The sequence below is a fragment of the Haemaphysalis longicornis genome, unplaced genomic scaffold, assembly GCF_048455015.1.
Source record: "Haemaphysalis longicornis isolate Haplotype H1 unplaced genomic scaffold, Haemaphysalis longicornis Haplotype H1 scaffold_1, whole genome shotgun sequence".
In the NCBI taxonomy this organism is placed as follows: Eukaryota; Metazoa; Arthropoda; class Arachnida; order Ixodida; family Ixodidae; genus Haemaphysalis; species Haemaphysalis longicornis.
Window position 1 is genome coordinate 281,643,416 of NW_027526203.1, and position 17,254 is coordinate 281,660,669.

The window sequence follows — 17,254 nt, forward strand, 5'->3', positions numbered from 1 at the left end:
AGTCAGTGAAAATATGTCTAGATTTTTCCATGTCAACATCATCTACACATACAAACGATCAGGTAATGGTTTTTAAGATCTGGAGCAAAATTATGGCTACAGTACGGATCTTCTTTTATTCACGGTGTTCCAACATTATTGCACCCGATTCACCCTTCGCACATACGACCAGGCTATTATTATTCGCTTGATCTTTGTGCTGCGATATTACCTTGCACAAGGAGGCGCATGCTGGTTTCGTCGGAGCCGTAGTGGTTTTTGGCGAAGCAGCTGTAAATGCCCGAGTCTTCGACCGTCTCTGTAGCTACCACCAGGGTGGAGGACACGCTGGACAGGGACTGGTTCGCCACCGTCGACACCCTGACGAGGAAGAAAAGGCTCCCGGTCATCAAGACGGCTCCAGACAGACAAAACCATAAAGTCTTTAGCAGCAGAGCAGCGTCAATGGGAGATATGGCAAGACAGACATGACATCATCCCCTCTGGCCTTGACAAAATGGCTGCATGCGTGATGTATGGCAGAGTTGATGCACGGAATGTTTTTACGTATATTGCCGCTACGTGCAGTTACATAAACTACGGCTCCAGTGGCCACCAATTGTTAGCTCTCATAGAAACCTTGCCCCCGTAGCTAGGACGATAGCGTATCCGCTTAGGAATCACCCCGTTCCGTTTTAGAATCCTGCCAGAGGTGTTCTGGTAGTTGTGTTAACTGATGTGTGAAGATTGTGTTTCGCTAGAACATGACAATCTGATTGTCGGTTTTTGTCATAGCATATAAACCCAGTCTGCACACGTTCGAACCCTCCACGTTAACTTATATTACAAACTATTCTCTAGAAAGTGGTACAGCGCGAGCAGTTTAGAGCCGTGAGCCTGCTCTCCTCACCCCACACGGCCTCTCCCGCATTCTCCGGGAGCCAACCTGTTTCTGTTCGGACTGTCAGCCTACAACATGTCACAGGCCGCCGAGCCTGGCGACGTGTGCTACTCGCAGTTGTACCATAGCGAATTATGTGCAAAAAAAAAAAAAAAAAAAACTTCGAAAAGTCCCTTCATGGCTTTGTGCGGGGTCTACCGGGGTCTACCTTTTACTCCCAATTCCTCACTTGGCTTCCTGCCAAAATAAAGGCTATATATATATATATATATATATATATATATATATATATATATATATATATATATATATATAGAGAGAGAGAGAGAGAGAGAGAGAGAGAATAAGGGTTGGCAGTCAAGAAAATCTCGGGGAAAGCAAAGGGGAGGTTGTGGTGGATCATAGAAACAGATGAAAAATTTTTTGAGTCAGAAAGAAAGTGGTGAAAAAATGCCCGCCGGGTGGGATCCGAACCCACGACCTCCAGAATACCGGTCTGGTGCGATAACCACTAGGCTACCGGCGGGGCTGTTCCCCCACCACTTTCTTGGGTATTTATGTTAGGTATTTTTTGTTTCCTGTACTTGGGGGTGGTAGCCAGCGCCACTCGGACTACTCGGGGTGAAGGGGACCTTCTTTTTAACCCCCGGGCTGTGACTCGAGTGTCTACGACATGTCGAGAGTGGTCGACCAGCGTTGAACCCTCTTAAGCTACTTTTGGCACCAAGACTGCCAGAACTTAGCGAATCAGAAATGTGAACTGAGGGGCTCGGTGAATTAGGACAGGAAATAAGGGTTGGCACTCAAGAAAACCTCGGAGAGCAAAGGGGAAGTTGTGGTGGGTCATAGAAACAGATGAAGAATTTTTTGAGTCAGAAAGAAAGTGGTGAAAAAATGCCCGCCGGGTGGGATCCGAACCCATATATATATATGTGTATATATATATTGTTACGTGGTGGCAAGGCAACGATGAGGCGAATATTGGACGATGTTGCAGCGCTGTATTTACAGGGACGATTATCTATGTACAAGCGGCTATGAAAGAGCTCGCGCCAGCCACACCCTCCTCGTCGTCCTCTGTAATGGGTCATAGCGCCATTGGGCATTGTCCACCTATGTGCTATTGTAAGCGGTGCGCATAGGCATATGCCGCTTGTGCTTCCACTGGAGCATGTTCCACTGGAGCATGCGCGAAAGCCGGCTTCACTGTTATACCATATCTGTGGTGGTGCACCCTTTACAGGTGGCGCAGTTTTTTTTTTGTATTTTTTCCTAACACCACCGGACCAAGCTCAAGCTTAAACAGCTCTGCTGTTAAAAAAAAAAAACATCCTGGTGACACTAAAGAGAGCCTGCTGCGAATATTCTGACCTTTTAAAAACCATACTTTAGTATAGTCTGACTGAAAAGAAAAAAAAAAAAACTTCGAAAAGTCCCTTCATGGCTTTGTGCGGGGTCTACCGGAAGGTGAAACGTCGTCAGCTACGCAGCTAGTTTTAACGTTAGCAACAACTCCGGAGTATTTCACAAAGCTACCAGTCAGGTCTCATCTTGCTTTGGCGGTACCCATATCCCGTTGAAAATAAATTTGGCCAGGTGAAATTTCGCTGCAGCTGGCCTCTAAATTTGCCGACTTACATGCTTTGAAACTAGGCGGAAGCATTAGGACTTCCCCTCGCGATACTTATCCAAGACTTCCTTGCTGCTACACCGGGTTTGCGGCTCTTTATTCGCTTTCGTTTCTTCGTCTTTTGGCGCGAAACAGGTGTACCGGTGCACTGGCGACCGTTCACACCCCAACTGCGCCATAATAGAACGCGTGTTCGATTCCCGGCCGCCGCAGGGGCCGCATTTCAGATAGAGGCGAAAAACGAAAACTCCCGTGTGTCGAGATTTCAGTGCACTCTAAAGATCTCCAGGCGGTCAAAATTAATCCGGAGTCCTCCAATATCCGGAGTCCTCCTCTCACACAGCCCAGGTCTAGCTTCGGTGTGTTAAACCCCGCCCTCTTAATCTGCATCTTCCCCAGAGTCAGCGTTCCCCGTGGCTGGAGTGCACCTGTTATACTCCCGTGCCGTCACGTTCAACGGTTACGTGATAAAACGTGAGCGCCGCACGCACTAGGATGACTCTCGGTCCACCTCTGGCAACGTGCGGGTCTGCAGCGAGGTGTAAACGAACTTGGCTCCTACTCTGGAGAGCCGGGTACAATTCCCATACGAACTCAAGCGTAGCGAAGTTTATTATTAAACTAGTTGATTTACTCTATCCAACGCGCACTTTGGAGTGAATTCCGACGTTCTCTGTTTCTTACTCGTTGCAGCACCGGGAATTTGCTGTGCCGGAAAACAACGCCGCTTATTCACACAATGAGGCACTTGAGGTTTTTGTCCTTGAAATCAGTTTACCGCACTGTCGGCACACTGACAAAAAGGGAAAGGGCCTCGGCCGTCACCTTCCCGTGTGCAGGCCTTCCAAGGTAAAGGGCCCGTCTGAAAATTTGAACCTATTTACGACGCAGTGAGCTCCCCTTTTTTCGACGCATTTGACCAATTTCGATGCATACGCGGCATTTTATCTGCTTTAAACAAATCTCAGCTCACCTCAATCGAGGGCTACCGTATACAATATCCTGCAGGTTTTCTCTGCCTTCGTAAAACATTCGCAAATATAAACTCTCTCAAGCTATGATTTCCACCGAGGAAATTTGTTGTGTGTGTTGTGTTGTGTATTGTTTCTCGATGTTCGTTTGTTGTGTCTTCTCGATCACAATCCCTGTTGTGTTGTTATCGACGTTCTAGCGCTTTTTCAGCTCTACTATCACGCTGAATTGCAATGCGCAAGAAATGACGACAAGAAATCGGGCCGATTTTCTACGCATGATGCGACATAAAGCGTAGCATGGGTTGTTGGCTCAGCCGCTGTATGTGACACCTTCGTGGCGTTGGGTGGCAGATTCTTCTGTGCATATTCATATTGCCCAGATAAGACTAACACCTAAAATGAGTTGGGTTCGCCGAGCAAAGCGTACGCTTTTATAACCGGAGAGAAGGCAACAACGCCAGAAACCTGCCATGGTTTGAGAAGATGTGCGATCGCATGTAAGAATAAAATCTTTTAGCACAGGATCGGCATCGGAGTACTATGGGAAATAGCCCGAACATTCTTCTTTCTCTTTGTCCACAAAGTTACCCAGGCTTTCCCGTATGTTAGGGGGCTCGAATGATACGCGACCGGAGTAACGCTCGATTGCTATCGGCTGGTCCTCGGACGTTGCTCGGTGGGATGAGTGCACGAGGTTCATATTCACCCGGCTATGGTTCGGGTGTCCCTGTATCATAATTTCGCAACACGGGCAGTGGATGGACGAACGAGAGCTGCGCGTGAGTATATTGCCTTGGGCGAAGTCACAAAGTATGGCTTTTAGCGTCGAGGGCGATAAAAGCTACAGCCGTGTTATCGATCTCGGCGATCGAGATCCTTCGGCGTCGGCTCCTTCAAGCTCACGCCGCTTTATGGCTGTAACTGTCGGGATGGCATAATGGCCAAGTTATTGGGCTGCAACACTCGAGGTCACTGGTGCGAAACTAGTCCGCGCTGCTGCGCTAATGGGTTCGAAATAAAAGAAACTAGTATAGACGACGTTTGTCGCACAGAAGGAATCCCTCGTCGGCGCACACCACGGCCAAGTTATAAGGTGCAGCTTCTGCACGTTAAACTACATATACTTACTCTATGTACTGAAGGTTATAAATTTTATATCAACGCTACTGGCAAAAATGATGCATTCACAGTCGTTTCAGATTGAGCGCGCGAAGGTGACAGCGAATGCTGTACCAGGTGCGCGCAATTCAGCAAAATGCGAGCTGTGCCGCCGTCGCAGTGGTGACTATGCGAATGTACAATAATAAGACACGACCGTTTTCCGATTTCAATTTAGCGCAGTTTGAAAATGGCGCGTCAGAGGCTGTGATGTCACGGGCCAAGCGCTTTCATTACTCCGAAACCAAATGCACACTGCACACACTTTCCACCCGCGTTTTTTAAGCGAAGCTTTACTAATCTCGCCGAGCAGTTTCGCCATCGCGGGGGATTTGACCTTCATTCGACCGCAGTTGCGCCGTACCCTTGTGGTACGTGACTCGCCGGGCCGAGCTCCACCGACAACCGCGTTCGTACAGCGTTCGCCATCCACCGCCGCCGCCGCCGCTGCTCCCGGCTTGGCGCATGCGCTCTCTGCAGCTGAGTCGCCGCCTAACCACGTGACTCGCAGGCGAGCTTGGCCATGAATGAGAGCGTGTCCGGACCGTCCTGTCTGATCGTTGCGCGGAGGCTGGAGGCTTCCAGCCCGCGTCGGGAATCGGCTTCGGACCACCCCGCGGATATCGCCCGCGAGTTGCTTCCCTGCAGAGGATCCGGTATGCCAAACGCGTGCAGCTAGCGTCGAAGACTGAGGAAGAGCGAGCCGTTCGGCTTGGAAAATGCCGGAAGCGGGACCACGACTGTATGCAAAGGCAGGCTTGGAAGAATAGTATAATAATTACATCTAAATCAAAGGTTAACCAAGTGTAACCCTAACTTACCCAGGCTAACCCAAGCGTTCGCTTTGCATATTTAGGGTTAGCTGAGCTAAGCCGCAGCCATTTTTTTCCCCTCTTCCTCATGTTCACTCGACAAGCTCACTAATGCTACTTCTTAAAAGTAGGCAGCGCTATTGATTGGATGGTTGAGCCCGACTCGACGTCGTACCCGCTAGCCACCTGCACTTTCTTCTCGCTCCTACATGCTTGCCATTCATGCAGCCTTCATCTCCAGAGAATCAGGCAGCCCATGCAGTTGCGCAGGAGGCCCACAATTCGCCAACCTCCGCTGCTTCCCAGCCGACGCTTCAACTTGTCTTGGAGCCCCCCACTAGCTCCTAGAGACGTCACTTCTCCAAGCCATCCGCAATCATCGATACGAAAAATCCAAAAAGCGTATACGACTAAAACAACTAACACCGACCGACCATACTACACCCCTTGTACCGCGCAAGTGGTCCGCTGAAGTTTTAATTTACAAATTAATCGCTAATACCTTTACGCGCCTGAAACTATCCGCAAGTGGTACAATCCTGCAATGACGCCCAAATATCCCTGCTCCCAGCTATTCCTCCCTGCAGATCTCCAACACCTGCCTTAAATTCACGTGATATAGAAACTTCCGAGCCCCCAACTCCGATCCCAACCGCCCTGTCGACCCTGTACTCTCTCGACAACCACACTCCATTTGCTATAGCTGCTTTCACGTTAAAAAAAGTGGTCTCACACGTTCAACGTAGCTCGCTACGGCCTGCCAAGCACTTTGGGCCATACACTTCCCCTGTGGATCCCCGAAGTTTACAATGAATTACTCTCCAGGCCAGATCCAACAATATGAACTCAAGCTACATTCCCCCTCCTACTTTTTGAATAAAGGTGTTACAACAACAACAGACAGCCTGGTTGGCAAAGCGCAGGTTTTTTTAAACAGTGAATATTATATCACTAGGGTCCAGGAATTTTCATGTTCGCGAACAAAACTCCTGAGCCTCCACGTGTCTTTGACACGCGAGCAGGTGTGTGCTATCAGAATGCGGACACCACCAAAGCCGTACGCCGTTCAAAACATCACTTAACCGCAAGCTAATACGACCGACCACTTGGACGTCCATCTTTAGTACATTAGTGAATAATCGGCCCCATTACGCTTACGCTGGCTTTTTCGCTTACATTTTTCGCATTCGCATTAACAACACATGAAATCGCAGGACAAGCAACCTCAAGCGCAGCACAACCACAGATACAAGCAAAGACAACGTCCCCCCAAAAAATTGGCCGCGTATCTGCTCCTTTCGTTGCAAATGCCGACAAAAGACGATAGTCTTATCCCACATTTGCCTCCCTTCGCTTTCCCGCTCACCTCTCATGCTCTTCCTCTTCCGTCACGCTCCTGTCAAGGTAAACTAGCTAAAGTTTTGCTCAAGTCAATTTAAACTTACCGCGTTCCACTGCTGCAGGCCGGGTGCCTCGATGCCAGCGCTGCCGTACGGCGGAGACGCGCGTGAATTGAGGCGCCCTACTTCAATGCTTATAGTACCGCGTTTCCCTAGTGCACGTGCATTCCAAACAGAACGTGGAGCCTATCTAGTAGAACCTTTCGTAACCATTGCCTCTTGATTTCTTAAAATGCCGCCAGAAGCTATAGTGGCGCGGGCGACAGCAGGCGATGGCGGAGTGATTTTTTTTTTCTGCAGTGGATGTAGTATTTCATTTCGTAAAAATCAAGCATCTATGATTTTTTATAAAAGGGCACTGCAAATATCACTTGTGTATTATTTTGTTGTCTTATATATGTGTAATGTCTTGTTCTTGTTCAACAGTGTTGACAAGTATGAACATTACACCGGACTTAGACGGGCAGATTTACCTGTGACTATATAAGATCATTGCGCATGCTTTATTTTACTTTGGCCGGGTGGCTGAATCGGGTCTCAGACAGACAGACAAACAGATATACAGACAGACCAAAACTTCTGGGTTTAAGTCGACTAATAAAACGCACAGACTCTGCGCAAGCCATCCACGACATCCGCCGCGTAGCACAAGCTACAGCGTTCGCAGATGCCATTCACCACTTAGCACTAAGCACTCTACTGCAGATCCGCATAGAATGGGCACCCCGTTCAGCTGTACCCGGCAGTAGGGAGGCAGACACGGCTAGTCGCCCGCATACCTTGATGCGACCACTGCCACTTTTCCGCGAAGATCCAAGTGGAAACCTGGCACAACAGAAGCAAATTCTCCGGCGCACCACGCGAGCCCTCATACACCCGTGGGGTTCAAACCTCCCTGGTGACTTAACTCGCCGAGAGGAGGTTGCGCTCCGGAGAATACGCGTTGGGATGGCCCTTACGCCGTCTGTGACTGTACCCGCGGCCCATACGACTCTACCTGCCCGTTCTGCGACTCCGCCGTACAGAATGTGAATGTGCAGCATCTGCTGTGGACCTGCCCCGGACTGCATCAGATCCGATTACGGCACCTTCGTGCCACCGGCCTCCACCCTGGCCGCCCTCCAGACCTGCAGCGCTGGGTTCATGGACCATTTCATTGGCACCTTCTGGACTTTTTACGAGAAGCAAACTTGTTCGTGTACCTGTGAATCGTGCACCGTTATGCCGCAGGGCAAACTTTCGAATAAAAATAAAGTAGCCCAAGAAACACTATCATCTTTAAAACAATGCTTTCGGAAACACCTTCACGGTGTATCTCGCTGCCTGCCACTAATTTTTATTAGCCCGGGCTGTCAGTGCAGCGCAAGGTGTTTCCGGAATCAATCGCATTATCGCTGGCGTCGTCCCCCACGTGGTAATCAGCTAGCAGTTACCTGTGCATAGCTTCTCAACGCGGTGCATGGTGCCTCTAAGTGGGCCTCTCTTGCGACACGGGGTCGCACAAAAGCCGGCGTGGCTTGCGGCGTTGACCTTGAGTGAAAGACGTGAGGGTAAAATGCCGTAGTGCCACCTTCCGGCGCCCACTGAAGCCCGGGATCGTAAGGCGCTGCCCCAGCCCATGGCGCGTAAGCGCAAGGGTAAAATGCGCCGTAGCGAATGATTATGCGATGTCAGAAGGGGCCCGGCAACGCTGTCGCATTCATCCTCCAAATTTTGTTCTGGTCATTTAGGTAAATTTTTAGTTATCAGATATTTTATTTTTTTGTTATGGGTGTGACTATCTTAGGTTATATTGGCTTAGGGAGAGCGTAGTGCCAGGCGCCGCGTTGCGCCATAAAACGCAGCCGGGCCACCTTTTAACGTGATGCTTCTAATGGCGTCGGGAGACCTCTGCCAATCTAGTCCTGCTACGCGGTGATGCCGGCAAGAATCCTGGGAGCCACATTGTCAACGCCAATAACAGCGAAAACTAAAAATTTTGTTTTCGGCGTCCGAATCACAAAACCTATTGGCCATATCTGCAAAGGTTGGAAAGCTACAGAGAAAATCAGACAATAGAGAGAGAGAGAGAGAGAGAGAGAGAGAGAGAGAGAGAGAGAGAGAGAGAGAGAGAGAGAGAGAGAGAGAGAGAGAGAGAGAGAGAGAGAGAGAGTGCAGTGGTACCAATCGATTAGGGCAGCATACCCACCCTCCACAATTTTCGTCCGCAGAAACCATTCCCATGGATTCTGCCAAAACCGAACAGAGAAAAGGCCCTCGCGCAGAATGACAAAGCTCCCGCTTGTAGTTTGATAGATAACAACAGCCACCAGAGACCAACGGCAAACGCGGAATAATCTGCCCACTGCGCGATGTAGGTCGTTCGGCGAAAAGGAGGCGCTGAGGTCTTTTCCTTTCCCGACGGTGTTGCTGTTACTCCCATCGGCAGGAAGCAGATGACGCGTCTTGGGAATCTTTTGTTCGGTGCATTGTTGCCTGCGCCTCTTGAAGCCTCGCAGCTTCTTTAGAGCTGCACGTAGGGGCGCAGAAGTAACAGCTGCGCTGTAATATGTACTTTTCTTATAATTACAATAGTGGCCGAAGAATTGCAGCGCGAGATGGCCTTCTACGTTATAGTCGACTGCTCTTTGTTGAATACAGCCACATAAAGGGCTGCGGACATGCAGGCAATTTTGACGACGAAGTTCACCTAGCGGCGCACTCCGCGATGCGACGCGAACCCTTCGCCCGTCTAGACCCCGTACGGTTCAAAAACGGTGAACTTCACTGCGGCATTGTGAGTGTTGCCAGCTCACCACCGCGCTTGAGAAAACGGTCATGAGATAAAAATAATGCCTCAAATTTTCATAAATTGTGATTCTGTGAATGAATAGCTTATGGAACAGCTTATATGCCAACGTCTGAAAAGAAGATAGTCAAATCAACCGCAAAAAGTGCTTAGTGGTGCACCGACCATGATTGGCCCGCTCCCACGAGGCCTGCTCTACCTGGGCGCCTCAGCAGGTATGACCTTGCTGCTCCGGATACGTCTGAACTGTTGCGAGGTGGCGCCCCTGCTGCACCACCAAGGACGACGGGCCTCCCCCGCCTGTGCCCACTGCCCCGAACCCGAAACGCTGGAGCCCCTGGTCCTGTCCTACTCCCCGCATGCAGCACACAGAGGAGTGCTGCAGGCTGCACTCCAGCGTCTGGGACAGCCCAGACAGAACCTCAAGGACCTGCTGTTCCCCACGGGTCCTGCCAGCTCCCGCCGGGAAGTGTTCAACCACCTCCTGACCTACCTCGAGACCACCGGACTCACCCAGTGCCTGTAGCTAAGGCTACTGAAGAACCAACACTCGCGCCGCTGTCGTCGATGCTATGACCCCCCTTTATTTCCTCCCTCACTTTCTCTTTCTCTTTAACATCTTTTCTATTCCGCCCCTAACCACCTCCCTAGTGTTTTTTATCCCTTCTTCCCCCTCCCCCACACTGGGTTGTATGAAGGTGAGCTCTTTGCTGAGCTCAATAATATCCCCAGTGCATTTTCGTTTCCTCTCTTCCAACAAATCACTTCTCTCTCTGGCCCGCTCCCACAAACGTTTGTGAGCTGCTTTCGGGTGGCGGTTGACGTGGGGCGAACATATTTAGCCGAGCCAGATCGTCGACGGACTGCCTGATTATCACCGCCTGCCGCCTAGCGGCGTTCGCCGTTTTTTCGCTGCAACTTCGCTCTATTTCCGTACAGTTTTCCGTCCGTTCCTGCCGGGAGAGACGTCAGCACCCGGGCGATCCCCGACGCAGCAATGTATTCTGTCCCAGGCCTCCAATAACTGCAATTCTATTCGCTGTCCTCTTTTTCCGGTGGGGTGCAAACTCCCTCCGTAGCAGTTGAGAACTCTGCCATCGTTACATACAAAGCTCCTAACTACTCTGTGTGACAGCGCAGGCCCCGATTTTCCATGCATGAGCAAAATTGAGTAGCGGCGTTTTCTCACTGGCCGCCTTGACACGCAGTGTCAAAATATAAATATTCGCGTTCATCTCATCCAGTTCACAGCTTTGCCGCTATTTACTTATGTGTTACCTTATTTTTATGGCCGGTAAGAGTGCCGCCCCAAACAACATACTCGGCGGTCGATTTATATGCACCCAGACGTGAGCAACCATGTACCTACCAGGCTTAGTAAAGCTAGATGCGCACGAACAATAACCATCAACATATGCTGTTACATGTGGAATATTTAGTGGCAAGTTCCCAGATGGAGCCGTTGTGGCCGTTACGTTTGGTTTCCCGGCTAATAAATCTTTCACGCCGCCCGTTCCGCGTTCCGTGAGACCGAGCCGACTGCGGCAAGCGTGGACTCTTGGCGCAGCGCAAACAATAAGACAGCGCCCGGAGGAGAGCGGCCGAGAGCCAATAGACGGGATCTGTTCTAAATACGACTCGTGCGAGAAGGAAGCCGCTGATCGACTCCGCGGCCCACCAAGAGCGGGCGGGCCGGACTGGACGGAGGAGGGCAGCCGACGGGCCCGAGGAGTGCTGCAGGTGAGTCGTCAGCGCAGTTCTGCTAAGCGTGCGGGAAGAGGTCGGGAGGGGCTCCTAACGTGCTCGCCGAACCTGCCAACAGCCGTGAAGAGAAGCGGTGGGGAACAAGCAAGAACGGCGCCGCTTACGGAGGAGGGGATGTGTCCGCTGCGCGCGACAGCTCGCCGTGGCTTGACTAATTCAATCGCCTCGCATCTCTCGGTCGGGCTGTGGGGAAGGAGAACGACGGCATCCATTAGCCGATATAGTCCTACCGTGGCGGTGGTGCCCCCCTCCTCCCCGAGTCCGCACGCCGGAGCCGATGTCCGCTCGAGAGCCGACAGTGAGCGACGACGCCGCGAGCAGTTAGCCCCCGGTTCGCTTAGCGCGGCGAAGGGCCGGTGTTGGTGGTAGGCGAGGGAGTGGCGCAACTCCAGCCCGAATGCCAGCCGAGTCTTAAAGCCCCTGCCATTATGAAGTTTTAACGAGCCCGGCCGGCTGTCTGTCTCAACATAATGTATGAAGAGGCACGTTATAGATGGGCTGTTTGTCGAAGACGGCCCGAAACATGCCGGAAAACACTCTCGGGGAAATGCATTTGAGCGTGAAGGCTGCAGCTCTGCGTCCAAGCTGTGCTGACGCGCAGCGCACAGGCTGCATAAAGAATGATCGCATTTACCGCTGGGAATTCGACAACGCCACGCGTGTTCGCAAAGTAAAGAGGAAACAATCTCTCCGGGAAACTGGGAGATGTTGGTGACCGCGGCGTGCAGTGGCATTGCCTTGCGGAGCAGATTATGGACAGCTTGCATTGGGGCAGTACAGCAGTCCTGGACGTCCTAACAACGCCTCTGCAACGTGTTTAAACAGCTCTGGTTACTATCGCAAAGTGCTGACCATACGTGAGGAAATGTAGGAAGAAAAAAATCATCTTATTTTCTCTCAGGACTGTGAAACAGCTTGCAAATACGCAAATTGGAGTATACTACTACTGCAAAATGATTTTTGATCATTAATCAGCATCGTATTAGGTAAATTTTAATTTCTGAGATTAGAAGTGTAAACTCAGCGCAATAGTTTCCCCAGATTTCTCTCATCATCATCATCATCAGCAGCAGCATAATCATCAGCATCGCCATCCCCATATTTAGGACCACTGCAGGACGAAGGCCTCTCCCACAGACCTCCTGCTGTCCAGCGCTGCCCGGGTACAATCTTTGCCTCCGACTTTTTTTATTGCGTCTCTCCATCGAGTTAATGGACTTCCCCTTTTTCTAGACACACCTCTCGGTATCTATTCTGTTACCCTCGTGGTTCAACTGTTGTGAATACATCAAACTTGGTAAATGGCCAGTCCATTTCTTTTTCCTAATTCGAACTATGATATCGTCTACTCGAGTTCGTTCACTGATCCAGGAAGCTCATTTCCTGTCCCTTAGCGATACACCTATCATCCTTCGTTCCATGGCCTGTTAGGCCGACCTAAGATTTCTTTCCAGTCATAAGGCGCCACGTTTTCGCGGCAAATGCTACCACTGACCGTACACATTGATTATATACTATTCTTCCATTAAGGAAGTTATTACTACTAGTACTTTTTAGTGATAGAAGTAATTTACTTTTCATTATTTGGGAGTACTTGCCGAGTGTACTCCAGCCCATACCTATTCTGCGCTGAATTTTTTTCTCGTGCTTGGGATCAGCGCTGACAAGCTGTCTAAGGTAGGTATACTCATCTACCTGTTCTGGCTTTGCATTAGCTATACTGAAGAGGGTGCTTTTCAGGTTCATCTATCACAACCGAATTTACAATATGGCGCTATTTTCGCGGACATTTGTTACTGGTTACCCCTCATTTTGAGGGCCGGGAAGGAAGTATACCCGTAAATCACACATGTACGAATGCGACCCAGTTTCGTTACGGCAGCAGCTCCTTTAATAGAAGCGTATTTACAGCGAAAGGCGTCTCTGCCGTAATACATTTTTAAAGCAAAGCTTTTTACCTCTACCCCCAAGAGTTCTTTCGCGACCGTTGGTGTCACCAGAAAACTCCAGCGAACAAATAAAAGAATTTACTGGCACCGCCGGGAATCGAACCTGGAACTAAGAGACTAACAAAGCCAGAGCCCGTTGTCTTACCGATTTAGCTACGAGCCCACGCGAAGACGGGGAAGAAAGGTGGTGTACTCACCAAGCACATCTACGGGTTTACCCCCAGCGTTCTCGCTGAATGCCACGTGAAAGCGTCACGCGACCTTTCACGCCCGTCTAGCGGTCCTGTGAGCATCTTGCTCATGTGCTAACAGCTACAAAAAATAAAGGAAGCTCACACCGATGCCATCACACCATCTCACTTCTCATACGCCATCTCACTTCTCCCGCCATCTCACACCATCTCACTTCTAGTAAGCCAATGTGCTAAAGCCTGTGGCCTCCAGGGTTCACGTAAAAAATCACAGCTCCTTGTCGTCCGCCCTCACGCCAAATCAAGGAATACATTCAAATACTCCTTGATGGCCAGGCCATCACTCCAAGCCCCAGCATCAAGATCCTGGGCCTACATCTCGAGGCTAACACCAAGAGTGACGTCTCTTTGCAGCGCCTCAAAAACAGCATTAATCAAATCATATACATGATAAGGCGAGTTGCCACCAAGAAGCGAGGCCTAAAGGAATCTGGTACCTTTCGATTAATTAAAGCTTTTGTCCTCTCGAGAGTCACTTACGTCAACCCACTGTCTTCTTCTCAACAAGGAAGACATAGAGACGCTTTATATAATGATTAGAAAGGCGGTCGAGCGGGCCATTGGTCTTCTCATGAGTGCGTCCACACAGAGGCTGCTTAGCACGGGGCTCCACAACATGGTGGAAGAGCTCATAGAAGGTCATCTTTCTAACCAGAAGGTCAGACTCAGAACTGCGGTGGTAACCGCATGCTTCACCAGATTGGCTGGGTAGCCCAGAATGTCACTCCGCTTGTCGTACTCCCAGATTCTTGGCGACTAAAACTAAAGATGTTCCCTTTGCTTAGAAATATGAACCCCTCACATGATGAGGGTCAGCGAAAAGCATGGGCTCAAGCGCCAAACACCACCCTCGGTGGGGATCATGCAGTTATCTACACAGACGCCTCCAAACATCGAGGGCAGCAATACGTCATCATCGTGGTTACCTCCAGAACCAACCTCCTCGTGTGTAACACGCTTAAGACCCAAGAAATGACGACAGCAGAAGAGGCAGCCATCAGCCTGGCTCTCACTCAACCAGGGGTTCGGAGGGTAGTCACCGATTCCCAGCAAGCCTACTGGAATTACCAGCCGGGTTGGGTGTCCTGACCTGCACTACGCGTGCTAAAAAACCACTCCCCAAACGTTTCCATTCAGCTCATCTGGACACCCCCTCACGCTTCAATGGAGGGCAACAAATACGCCCATCCAACAAGCCTGCGGTTTTACCTCCCGTGCTATGGTGCTGCACGAGGACAGTCACCCGCTTGTCACGTTCAGGGAGATAACCCAGCATTATCGCCTTCTGAGACAGACTGTACCTTCGCCTTACTCCGACCTTTCCAGATAACAGCAAACTACCCTACGGCTCATGCAATACGGGCTACTTCCCACAGCCTACGCGTCTTAACTTAATTCATCCGAATCGCTACGACGCTGAATGTAAAATTTGCTCAGAAGTAGGAACACTCCGCTCCGAAATAGGGGTGTTCGACTTTATCCCTCAGCAGCCTCCTCTCTTTCCGTCAACTACCCAAAAAGAGCAATGGGAGATGCTGCTGTCCAGGCCATCTCTACCTACCCAGCTTCAGCGGGTAGACAGAACACAGGCCGCGCGGACTGCATATGGGCCCCACAGAAGAAGGAATCACTCCCCAGGGTTGCACTCTGGGCCGTTCAGAAATCAGAACAGTGGTATTTCTTCCGCCTCGTCCTCCTTCACTGCCGCAAATCTCGTTGCCTCCGTCCGCGGCGCAGAGACAGAGAAGTCAGATAGCCTAACACCTGGTTGGAGCTTTAATTTTATAAAAAAAAAGTTTCCACTCTTGTGCTACACCAATACAACTCAACCAAACACAGTTCATGCATCATGCATTGATTTAACCTTACCAAGAATATCTCTTTGAAGTAATAAATGGTGTGGTTAAGTGCATTTCACTTTTCTCTTGTTTTACTATTTGTAGAGCGATGAGAGTGAATTTAAGTGTCGTCGCATGGGTAATCGTTATGGGTGCCGTTTACAGCTTTGCTTTCCAACCACATTCACAGGGTGGATTGGCGCGATTTTTTGCTTTCTAAGAAATAATGGGCACTTCCAGATCTCCTGCAGCCTTTAAGCAACAGGGAGCGCTACCAGAAAACAGATGATACAGTTAGCAAAGAAATGGTCAGGCAATAGTGACACATGATGCTTTCGAAAAATTACCATACGATTAGACAAAAAGGAACATAGCTGAAGCCATGCTGTCGTATAATCATCAAATGACTTGGAACTTGAGTCGCCCAACATTGTGACCCGATTACATTGTGGAAATTAATTACTAAGCAGCACAAACTTTGCGCATTAAATGTATTTAGCAGAAACAAATTCCCCTTCAAAATTGTGAGCGGGCATGCGTGCGTGGACATCTTTAAGGCTGAAATTAAAAAGAAAATGCACCTTGTGTCCGCACAGAGATTCCTGAAGAAGAATACCAACACCAGGTTTCACAGCTATAGATGACACTACAGCCGGGTTACCTTTCTGATCAATAATTCGTAAACAGTGTAGTCGAAACAACATTACAAAATTATTGCTCCCTCTTAACCTTCGAAATTATGGGAATATTTGAAGAACAATTGTCCCAAAACCACTGTACCTCGCATTATTATCCCGTATATTTCTCGTGTCGCGTAACCGTAACGATAATGGTCATGCCCTCACGATATCAAAAAAAGGGACACATTTTCACTATGCAATGAGAACCTGGGGCGCAGCGTTTTCGAACTTTCTCGGCTCGTTGTAGCCTTGCTTCAACAACTGGATCCACTAAATCCACACCCGTTGGTGCTTCACTGCACTCCACCGAAGCCACGGTTGACAGCGCCACCCGCAGTAGATAGATCGTCGCAACCAGAATCTGCACCACTTTTGTTCTAGATATTGGTGGTCACGTTACCCTCACGTGTGATTTAGCGTCTGACGTCAAATAATGAAATCACTTCCCTATCGCACGTAACAGACATTTTTGGAGCCAGCATTCTTGAGAAGTCTTTTGGGTGGCTTTGAGGTGACCTTTCAACCAAAACAGCCCTACACTGTGAATAAAACAATAGCCCAAGAGCAATAACAATGCCGAGAAGAACTTAAGTCGCCCGTTTGATTTCCATGGTGTTCGAGGCCGTATTCTTGAGGGAGGTAGAATTTACATCCTTCATTAGCAAAAATCAGCATGAGACCTTAGACAAGGAGCCACTAACCTGGAGGATGTCACGGCCTACTGATCAAGACAGCGCTCACAGGCATTGTTGGGGGAAAGTCATGCTGAGCATAGGTATTCCCGCATACCTGTATGAAGTCACCTATCGCCACCACGCCTTACGTAACTGTTTATGCGGTCAAGAGCAGTATAGGGGAGAGATAAGAGAGTTTAAAGAGACAGACAACCGATGTTAGTCGAGTATATTTTCTTCGTCCCAAGTTAAAGGACATCACTTAGAACGCCTCAATACGAAACGGTTTGGCAGATAGCGCCCTAGAACTTTTCAAATCGGAATTTTTAGATCTACCAGATATACGTGTCTCGCCAAAAAGAATGCTGGCAACCACGACAGTGATCCGCGCGGCAGCATACTTTCAAGCGCACATGAGAATAAAAGAGGTGTTTAAAAACTTGTCCCCGGCGCAAA

The 17,254-nt window shown here is 49.6% G+C and overlaps 1 protein-coding gene across 1 annotated transcript in view; it reads right to left on the reverse strand.

Moving 5' to 3' along the window:
- The window catches only part of LOC144146903 (uncharacterized), a 723,365-nt gene that overhangs the window by 108,744 nt on the left and 597,367 nt on the right, over positions 1 to 17,254 (reverse strand). The window contains exon 8 of the mRNA XM_077678868.1: positions 212 to 360. Coding sequence (XP_077534994.1) covers positions 212 to 360 — 149 coding nt within the window. The remainder of the gene's footprint in view (positions 1 to 211; positions 361 to 17,254) is intronic.